Source organism: Cryptotermes secundus, unplaced genomic scaffold, assembly GCF_002891405.2.
Source record: "Cryptotermes secundus unplaced genomic scaffold, Csec_1.0 scaffold97, whole genome shotgun sequence".
Classification (NCBI taxonomy): Eukaryota; Metazoa; Arthropoda; class Insecta; order Blattodea; family Kalotermitidae; genus Cryptotermes; species Cryptotermes secundus.
In genome coordinates this window covers 549,069-560,154 of record NW_019720561.1, presented here as the reverse complement: position 1 = coordinate 560,154, position 11,086 = coordinate 549,069, and the positions used below count along the sequence as shown (strand labels likewise).

Genomic DNA, 11,086 nt, shown 5'->3' with positions numbered 1-11,086 from the left:
TATGTGGTCCTTGCCGCTGCTATATAACGAGGTTCTCAGAATAATTGATAGTTCAAGAATAGAAGAATGCAGAAGAGTACAAGGACGAGAATGCAGTATGTTCTAGTGATTTGCGAAGTGGGTAGATTAACGATAGCGGTATGATCGAGTGTGATTAAGAGAGACTGTAAAAAGGTATTTAATAAATCAGATCATCCAGTCCAGAACCCATTGTTATTGGTCACGGCCCTAAATACGTGACAGTATGTAATAGAAATCAACATGAATTCTACACTGACATTAAGACGATTATTCCTACGCCGGTGTTCAGTTAATATTACGTTCAGTACACAACGTTCATTTTTAATATTCTTCACAGTACTTGTAATTAAGCACGGAAGAAGTTGTTCTTCGTGCTCCTATAACAAAAAGGCAAAGTTGTCCCTGTGCTAAATTAATTAAGCACTACACCAGCGATTTTCAACCGGTGTACCGCGACACACCAAGGAGTTTTGAGGAAGGTCGAAAAAAAGCGAGAAAAAATGAGGAATAAAAAGCCGTCTGAATCCACGATCAACTTTATTTTTAAAAATAATACAATGCTTAGAATTTTATCCATTTAAGTTTTAAACACAATCTTATTACTCACCTCGAACTAGTGTCGAGGACAAGAAAATTGGATCTATGCATCCACTCCCCCATATGGCGTAGTGCTTAATTAGTTAAGCACAGGGACAACTTTACCTTTAGAAGTATTAGTTAGTCCCATGTATAAACTTACTCGTATTGTCACGCGTTAGTGACTAGACACGGGGTTTTAGGGCGGATAATTGGATTTATTGGACTCTTATAAATAGTTAATACAAATAATTATAACACTCTCGTTAATCTGCACACTTAACAAATCACTACATCACACGCCGCCCCAGTTTATTGTAGTCTCCCCTAGCCGTTGCGTCGCATGGCGGTTCTGCTTTTGTGCTCAATTCCTCGCTCTATGGCATTTGGCTCGTAACTTACACATGACCGTGACTCGTAGCCATAACTGGCAGCTGGTGACTCTCACTGGCTGTTAGTGGCTCTCACCGCCCGTCAAGTACCACTGACGGCAACGAACTCTCTGCTAACTCCTAGCCGGTTGATGTAATCGTAGCCTTGGCACGGACCGCATAGAAAACACTGCTTCCAGCCGTTCTTCTGATGTTACATGCGTATCCGTTGCCGTGGATACGTGTTTATCTAGTTGTTACGAAGCAATGGCTGTCTTCTTCAGTCATCATGTTACAATATGTATCACAGTAATTAAAAAGCCCTTTTCTTTTATTGCGGTACTTGGACCGTTATTGACTTTCAGTGTCACTGAAGTGAACTTATCTTGTTATAAATAATTTGTGTGGCCAGAGGTTTGTTACACCCTATGTGGATGTGTCTGTCTTTCTTGTCGAAACCATATCTCTCTCTGGGCAAATGTTTGATGTTGTAGTGCAGCTGTCAAAATGTCCACCGCATTGAAACGCCACAAAGGGCTGTTAAATCCAATAAAATTTGCATTGCTTAGATAATCCGTGAGCAGTTAAGTTCCCAAGTGGAGGTAATATGAATTCCTGTGTTCGCATTCAGCTGTAACAGATTTCTAGATGATTCTGTCGTATTCACAGTATTAATGCAGTAAAGTAAATTTAAAGTTGTCCCTGTGCTTAAGCACCACTTCATGATGACGTATGGCGGAATGGAATTAAAGCTCCACGAATTACTAATCTCAACACCAGAAAGAGGGGTTGGGGATTTGGCGGTCCGGTTGTGTTACCTACGGAAAATAAATTCCCGTTCGATAGGAACACCGTTCTGGACGTGATGGAGGCGGGGGGAAGAGACAGACCCTTGTGCTCCAGCTTCCTAGAGTCGAACTGCTTTCTTCCATCCCACTACAGCCTGTCACTTTACCGAGTGAAACGTAGTAGTTGTTGTTAATAATGTCAGTGTTGTATGTAAGAAGCTTAAAGTTCCATTGAAATGATTGTTTTAAAAGATAAAGCCTACAGAACTCAACAGACTGGAATCTGACAAAAACCAAGTTCTGTATTACAGTAGTACAGGAAAGGGTTTCTGTTCAGGCAGGGTGCTCTGTTGTGGCAGTCATATTGTAAAACCGGTTAACTGAACAGCAGGAAAGGGAGATTGTATTATATAGTGGTTTGACCGCAATTCTGAAACACTAGGATACAATAAATGTCCAAAGTAGTCGCTTGCCACAAATTTTGAAATACTAGGAAACAAAGATAGTCCAAAACCGTGGTTTGATCCAAATTCTGAAAAATTAGGAAACAAAAGAGTTTTTCCAAAATAGTGGTTTGACCCTAATTCTGAAATACTAGGAAACAAATATTTTACGAAATAGTGGTATGACCGTAATTTGGGCGTAGAAGGAAACAAAGAATGCACAAAATGGTGGGGTGGATAAAATTAAGATTTTTGCTAAATATTAATCTGACCTTAATTTTGAGATGCCGGCTGCACGGCCTAAGGCAAAAAATGTCCTTCGCTCCCTCGAACGCTCTGGTCGTGGGTTCGAACCCCACTTAAGGCATGGTTGTTTGTGTGTCTGTTTATTCTGTTGTCTTGTCCTATGTAGGTAGCGGCCTTGCGACGGGCTGATCCCCCGTCAAAGGAGACCTACCGACTGTTTATAAGATTAAGAAATTGAAGTGAAACGAAACGTTAAGGTTCGGCCACACAGAGCGCTACGCTATGTTCGCTACGTACGCTACGTACGCTGTGTACATTCTGCGACGCAGGTAACATAGGGAACATAGCGTACTGAAGTCTGTGTGGCCAGTCACACTGGCAATAAAGGGAGATATTTTTCTGTTCGTATAGCGAACATAGCGTACGTAGCGCTCTGTGTGGCCGCACCTTTACGCGGATGTCCTATGTTCCAGAGGGAACAACAAGAATGTGAAAGAATGAACGAATGAATTCTGAGATGCCAGAAACCTAATGTGTTACAAGACGTTGGTTAGATCCTAAACTGATGTTTAAATATGGTAACGACACATGGGTATAGAGGCAAAAGAAAAGCAGTGCACTAATCATAACTGCTATTAGATCATTAGCCGAATAAGCGGAATGAGACAAATAAATGAGACCGTGTATACTTGTACATCACGTCAGAAGAAAATGTGCCAATAACTTGGTTAAAAATATTGCTACATGTAGGGAGAAACGGAAATACCCCTTGCATAGAACTGATGAAGATGCATGACAAGTAAGGCACGAAACCATACGAAGTTAAGGGCAAGGCGGACCATACCCGTACGAGTCTAGCATGCGAGTCCGGCTCGGCGAGGAGCCGGGCTCGGATTAAGTTGACCACACACGTATGAGTGTGGCGACGCACACACGGACGAGTTTGGCTCATTGGAACCCGAGCCGAGTCGGACTCGCGAGCCAGACTCGTACATGTATGGTCCCCATAATAGACACAGGAGGAGGACTCTGAATGGAGGGTTTGAGATAGCTTTACTTTTTTCTGTAGATAATATGTTTAATTTCAATGATGAAAGAATGAGAGAATGCAAAGGTTACATATATTACGCCCGTGTTTACAGAACTGCGTTTATCAACACCATAGAGCAGAGTCCTTCTTTAGAAGCTGTTGGTCACTCAGTTGTTCAAGAAATTTCACTTACCCTAAAGATATAACGTCGTATAGCCCATAGAATACTGACCGAAGTTTAGAAGGAACATGTTGCTTCCACTTCAGGTTTGAAGGGTAAGCCAAGGGAGTGCTAGTTTCTTGATTGACTTGCCACTCTGGTAACCTCAAATTCTACATGCTTTTACTATCTTGTTTGAAAAATTCCGTCACAGGAACTTAACCTGAACTGCTTATCATAGTTTGCTTATTCATCAACTGTAAATTTCTTTCAAGGTTTCGTGTAGCCCGTTAATCAGAGTTCATGATATGGCAAATGTAGCTTTTTTTTTAAAGCTATTCTAACTGATTTCTCGGAAATAAGTTACATTCATTCTGCAGATTTATATTACAATTATTACACTATCAGGTAAGATTTCATGGACTTCTGTTGATAATCAGGCAGGTTGACAAACCTCATAGTGTTTACAATGGACGATAACTTGATTAAATCCTCCAACAGTTTGTGATTACTTGAGTGTGATGAGTGCTGCAACACTAATGTGAGATTGCTTGGGTGTGTGTCGATAAAGTAAATCGCACGCTAACATTGACTGATAAGTGAATCTGTTATCAGAAGGCCTTCTGAAATGCTCGTAGAACAATGTCAGTGCCCATTTCAGTATACACATATAGTCGCTACAAGTGGTCATTCACTCACTTTCAATAAAATGTATTCCGCTGTAGTCGAGTCAGGGAAAGAATGGACACAATTTTCCCACTCGTCTGCTTAGCGCCTACTTCCATCAGCGAGCCATCCCCACCCCAACCAAATGCCACCGTTTACCGGCCATGCAATCTAGGCAATTTGTGCTTGCCTTCAAATACAGTTGCATACGGAATGTTTTAAATCTCATTATATGTACTAATTGCCTTTACTTAACGTGTTGCCGTTTGATTTACATATATTTTCTTGAATTTACATTATACCATTTTGTGATGTAAGGTCACAGAGGCCGTCATCCGCAGAATTTAATTACCTACGATCACAAAACTCAGGATGACCGAGGAACTGGAGTTAATTCCCAGCAGGTGCAAGATACACATATATCTCTGTTCTCCAGAGCAACCAGACAGGCTCTGGGACCCAGCCAGCCTTCTCTATAATCGGTGTCGGGAACTTTTCCTCGGGGGTTAAAGCGGCCGAAGCATCAAGCTGATCACACCTCCATCTAGTATCGAGGTCAAGAACGTTGAATCAGTATATTTCTTCTCCCCCATGCGTCTTTATGAGGTGGTGCTTAATTTATTACGCATAGAGATAATTTACCTTTAGTACAAAGTGAGCCGGGATAGCTCAGTCGATATAGTGACCATGTTAGGGACTGGGATGTCGAGGTTTGATTTCTGACAGAGGCTGAGGGATCTCTTCGCAAGAGTGCTCACTTCGTGTCTGTGTCCCGCCAGGTCCTCGCGTCCAGTGAGTACCCGCGTCTCTTTCCCCGTTGGTAAAGCGGTCGGAGCGAGAAGCTGCCCACGCCTAAGTAAAGAATGTATGGAGAGGTAGCTTTCTCCCTGCTCATATGTACGTCATATGGTATAATACGTAGTTAAGCATAGAACAGCTACCTTTACGAAACACTTTGTTCTAAAACGAAACTTTCTTAAAACCCAAGTTTTTCTGCGGACTGAAGGCTTGCCAGTGTATACACCTAGCATCGTTTTCTTGGTTGATGTTTCCATGTGCAATCCTAAAAGTAGATTTCCTCTTATTTGAAACCAGTAAATCGAGTGTTTATTGATAGTGCCCCTCCAATATGGTCTCAACTGCTGTTTCGCATTTATTGACTAACTAGAAACTTACTTGTTACTTTATTTGGCCTGTTTCCTAGCTGTACGACACAATTTCCGATATTTATGTCTATATGCAGAATCTGACAGTTATACTTTCATCCATGTGAAAATCTGTCTGTCTGTCTACCTAATTTGGTATTTAAATTTCTTGTTTTTATTTCTAAATTACTATCTTTTGCCAATTAATATAGTTTATCTTAAAGTATAGGAGACTAATACTTCCTTGTTTTCTATTCAGATAAAAATTTCACATTTCAGACTTTAATAATATTTTATTGATTTATAGAAAACTTATATTATACACTTAATTCTTTGTAATGAGACATTACATATTTCAGTACATTTTATGGTTCATATTCGCAAATGAACGGGTAGTGGTTAGAACAGACGATATCAAGCAAGAATATCTGTTGGTTAATACCTCCACAGTTTTCATTATGGAAGGAGCTGGGTTCAAGTAAAGCCCAGTGATTGTAACCTGCCTCCTGCAGACTTTGGCCTGCGAATAGAACACAAGTACTCATTAGATAATTTAGCAACTTGAATAGTTTGAATTGACAGGTTTACGGTTTCTTTTATAAGCGTTTCAGGTATGTGTGGAGCGGAAGTAAACATAATCAAGGACAGGCAAGTGACACTCATACCTCACAAACACAGGAAAGTCTACACATTTTTAATTAGATGTGAAATTAGATTCCGAATAACATTATCATTCCGTGTTTCAACCTTATGGGTACTTCTTCAGCCCTTTTTCAATAGGAAGTCAGTGCTTATTGATATTTACACCATCACTCAATCACTCACTCACGAAGCTGAGCCCTTCTTGAGAAGCCGCCACTTGTGCAGCTACGTAAAAATTACCCAACATTTTATAAAACCCGAAGGTTCATTACCGTGTTCACAAGACACCTCCACTGGTCACTATCCTGAGCCAGATCAATCCACTCCATAACATCCCAGCCTATCTCTCTAAGATCCATTCTAATATTGTCCACCTACCTACGTCTTGGTCTTCCCAGTGGTTTCTTTCCTTCTGGCTTTCCCACAAATATCCTATATGCATTCCTCTTCGCCCCATTCGTGCTAAATGCCCTGCCCACCTCATCCTCATTGACTTAATCATTGTAATTACAATTAGAGAAGAGTACAAGTTATGAAGCTCGTCTGATATTTGTTCCATATCTTCTGAAAACGAGTGTGGTATAGTCTGCCTCGTGGAAGTCAAAATTGCAGGATGTTTCTAAATTATTGTGGGGGTTTCCTTGGCCTGTAATTTTCAAGCCTGAAATAAAAAAAATAAAACCGCTTGCAGAATATGGAAATGTTTTATTTAACTACGCTGTATTAGCCGCATTGATGTCTTGATTGATTCAGTTACACTTTCATATTCCATAAGCAGTTTTATTTTGTTTTTTCCGATTTGAAAATTACAGACCACTGAAAGCAAGATAATAATATTGAATCACCCTGTACATATCACGTTTTGGAGACTGACTCTGTATTTTCAAGTAAGAGGAAAGAGCACTTCTACGAGTTCTGTGACATAACCCTTATGTCTGACTAATAATAAAAGCTAGTTTTTAGATTTATGCACCCTAATGGTGATAACCGCCGGTCACGGTAGCCGAGCGGTCTAAGGCATGTACTGTCTTCGCTCGCTTGGAAACCGGGATCGTGAGTTCGAATCGGTTTCCTGTGAGGCACGAACTGAATTCTTATATATTATTCTTATACACTGCCGGTCACGGTAGCCGAGCGGTCTAAGGCATGCACTGTCTTCGCTCGCTCGGAAGCCGGGATCGTGGGTTCGGATCTGTTTCCTGTGAGGTACGAACTGAATTCTTATATATTATTCTTATACACCGCCGGTCACGGTAGCCGAGCGGTCTAAGGCATGTACTGTCTTCTCTCGCTCGGAAGCCGGGATCGTGGGTTCGAATCCCACTCAGGGCATGGATGTTTGTGTGCGTTTTTCTGTGTTTGTGTACAGGTAGAGGCCTTGCGACGAGCTGATCACCCGCCCAAGGAGTCCTACCGTATGTCAAAGATCTACAAAAAACCCGAAGTGAACGGTGAAGTTCATGGCGGTAGGCCTAGGCCCACTAGGGCTGTAGTGCCGAGGAAAAAATGGTGATAACCAGTATATTATTTTTCTGTTATAGTAACAATTGTATTATAGGCCGCACCATAGCTCAAGCGTTTTTTTTATTGCTAGTTGGGTGGGACTAAGTCCCTTGTACTGCGGCCACTTCTGGAGCTCAAGCGGTTAGTCGCTGGCTTCCCACCGCAACGTCCCGATTTCGATCCCGGGTCTGGTCAGGTGGGATTTATGGTGGACAAAGTGGCGCTAGGGTGGGTTTTCTCCCAGTACTTCGGTTTCCCCTGCCAGTCTTCATTCTACCATATTCACCATCATCATAATCACCCGGGGCATGCTACACTAGGCCAATCAGTGGCCGCCGTGTCTAGCGGACTCAGTTGGACTCCACCCCGCACTAAGCGAATTAAAAAAAATTTTAAGAGAATATATTAATTTATATTTTTAGCGGAACGTTATCATTAGAAGTAGTTTTTCATGTCTGAGTAGTCTACTGTTAACCAACGTTCTTGTTATTCTAGCGCATTGATATAGACTGGCTTCGTTTACATGCATATTGTAGTATCCAAGTGAGAGTTATTAGCTTCTAATCTTTCTAGTCTGATGATAACAGCTGCATGTAAATGTCTAGCCCCTCATATGATCTGAATATATCAAAGAAGTACTACTTAGTTATTGTTATTTCGTTCTATCCAAAAACGAATAAAGAACGAAGCTCCGAAACATCGTACAACTTTTTCCTAGACAGTGGAAAATATCGTACGATTCTCGCGTCACATATTATTGTTGTTTGGAGGTGTTACAGAGGTGTTGACAGTGATAATATTGTAACGTGGATGGCGCAACGGGAAGTAGGGGTCACGTGAACTCTGCGGTCTCGCAAGTGACGTCACATATCCCCTCACCCGCGGTGACGTAACAGAGGGGCAACTGTGTCAGGCAACCATTGCCGCGGTGACGTAATAAGGGATACCGCGGTTACTACACAGCAGTAAACAACTCTAGACAATGTTGCTAGGCAACCTGTAAACACGGCGTCACGCAACAGCGGTACCTATCACGTAACTTTTCTGGTGATACGATAAAGTGATTAGATATAACTTAATTCGCCGTTTTAGGGTAAGGAAAAGGAAAGTCCGTTGAATTTCAACGGGTTTCTTCACTAGTGGAAAGTAATTTCCTGTCACTGATGCAGACGCTTGCCGATCACAGTGGCCGCGCGGTACAAGGCATGAACTGTCTTCGCCCGCCCACTGGGATCGCGGGTTCGAATCCAACTCAAGGCATGAATATCTGTGTATGTGTTTATTCTGTTTGTGTTGTCCTGCGGGTTGTTAGAGGCCTTCCAACGGGCTGATCTTCTGTTCAAGGAATCCTAGCGTCTGTATAACAGTGATTACGAAACTGAAGAAAATGCCAGAGCCCAACAAAAAGTTGTAGAGACATTGATGAAATGAATGAATGAATGAATGAATGAATGAATGAATGAATGGCGTAGACGCTTAATGAGAAGTTGTAATACATACATTGAACAGTCGTGAATGTCCCTTCATTAAACAGGTCGTGGAATCCGACGCTGTACGTCTCGACGGTGGGGTCCACAAATCTCTTCACAGCCTCGGCTTCCGCTGGCGAGTTAATGATTAACAAGTGAGCACCTTCTGATCCGCAGACATTGCTGGCTTCAAACCACGTGAGGGGTTCATCGTGCACATTGTAGTAACTTGCTCTGTAGAGTCTCTGGTATTTGTGGGACACCTTGGACCATCTCTGTGTAGCATTCTGTTGCAACACGTGACCCTGAATCACGTGAAGACATACCGCAAACACTAGCGCGAGCATAAGAGTTCGCAGCATGGTGAGAGTCCCTGATAAAGGAAAATAACATGTGATTTTAATTGTCGTATTGCTAATCATCCAGTTAACGATCTTATAGGCACAAATGGAGAAAAAACGCTACGTGAAAACAGTAAGATACTAAAAAACTTTGCGACATAAATGCAGAAATTGTAACTGATTGTATCCTAGTCAACAGAAATTTCCCCCACAAGTAGAAGACAAGATAATCTATTGTGGTTATTATTTCAGTTTACACCATTTTATACTAACATCGAAGATAAATTTACTAACAAGATTAACTAGCGCCAAACCTGGGCCGCGCCATAACTCAAGCGGTTAGTCGCTGGCTTCCCATCACGGCGGCCCGGGTTCGATCCCGGGTCTGGTCAAGTGGGATTTGTGGTGGACAAAGTGGACCTGGGGCAGGTTTTATCCGAGTACTTCGGTTTCCCCTGCCAATCTTCATTCTACCAATTGCTCCACAATCACCCTCACCTATCATCTGGGGCTGGTACAATAGGCCAGAAGTGGCCACGGTACAAATCTCAAACAGTTTGTATGTATGGAATGATATGAAGAAAGAGCTAAGGAACAGAAGTGGAAATGATACACAGATTCAATTTGAGACGGTAATAGCAGCAAATGAAACAGCAGGAATGTCGCTTTTTAGGGCTTCTCTCTGGAATTACCTCACAGACCACGTAAGCATTACAGCAATACGCAGCGCATTACAGATACAGTAGAACTTGGTTATAACGTCATCAAAGGGACCTAAAAATAGTGTCGTTATAAACGAATGTCGTTGTAACCGAAATGGGCACTTCCACAGTAGCCTTATGTTAGTCACGTAAAAATCTACCAAAAACTGAGTTAAAATGTTGCATTTTTTAAGAGAAATACGTAGTTAAGTACAGACCAACGTAACATTAACGTGGAATTGCCCAAATGTGTAATATCAAAGACAGATCACAGCGCTTTTCACTGACAATACACACCGCACTAATACTGTATATTAAAGGTAGGCCTACTCACCAAATTACAGTAGATTACATCAATTGTTGTGCCTTACTGTACCTAGATACGAGTACAGTAATCAGTTATCTTCATCTGTTTCCTGTTACTTGCCCAATACACACTTTCTAAATTACGTTCAATGTCCATATCAGAGAAATTCAGGAATGAAAATGACGTTACATACGAGGTTGATGCATTTGTGCATGTCGTACTAAGCAAGGTATAAAAACAGTTGCTTTATGAGGAATTAGTTCGTACCATTGAATATTTGACGCAATAGACAAGGTGTCGCAGAAACCGATGTTGCTATAACCAAGTTTTACTGTATATGGTTTAGAAGAAAGAACCCAAGTCTATAGAACAAGTGCCATAATCACATCATTTTTTTTTATTGTTAGAGGAGTGGAACTAAGTCCCTTGTACTGCGGCCACTTCTTGCCTATTGTACCATCCCCAGATGATAGGTGAGGGTGATTGTGGAGCAATTGGTGGAATGAAGATTGGCAGGGGAAACCGAAGTACTAGGAGAAAACCTGCCCCAGCGCCACTTTGTCCACCACAAATCCTACTTGACCAGACCCGGGGTCGAACCCGGGCCGCCGCGATGGGAAGCCAGCGACTAACCGCTTGAGCTATGGCGCGGCCCTTTAATCACATCTTAAGAACGG

The 11,086-nt window shown here is 41.9% G+C and overlaps 1 protein-coding gene across 1 annotated transcript; it reads right to left on the bottom strand.

Moving 5' to 3' along the window:
- Positions 1-5,725: 5,725 nt before the first annotated feature.
- Positions 5,726-9,431, bottom strand: LOC111868106 (hemolymph lipopolysaccharide-binding protein-like). The gene is made up of 2 exons (XM_023858501.2): positions 9,092-9,431; positions 5,726-5,966 (listed from the first exon to the last, which is right to left on the bottom strand). The coding sequence occupies exons 1-2, from the start codon at positions 9,420-9,422 to the stop codon at positions 5,812-5,814; spliced, it is 486 nt and encodes a 161-aa protein (XP_023714269.1). The 5' UTR covers positions 9,423-9,431; the 3' UTR covers positions 5,726-5,811.
- Positions 9,432-11,086: the final 1,655 nt, after the last annotated feature.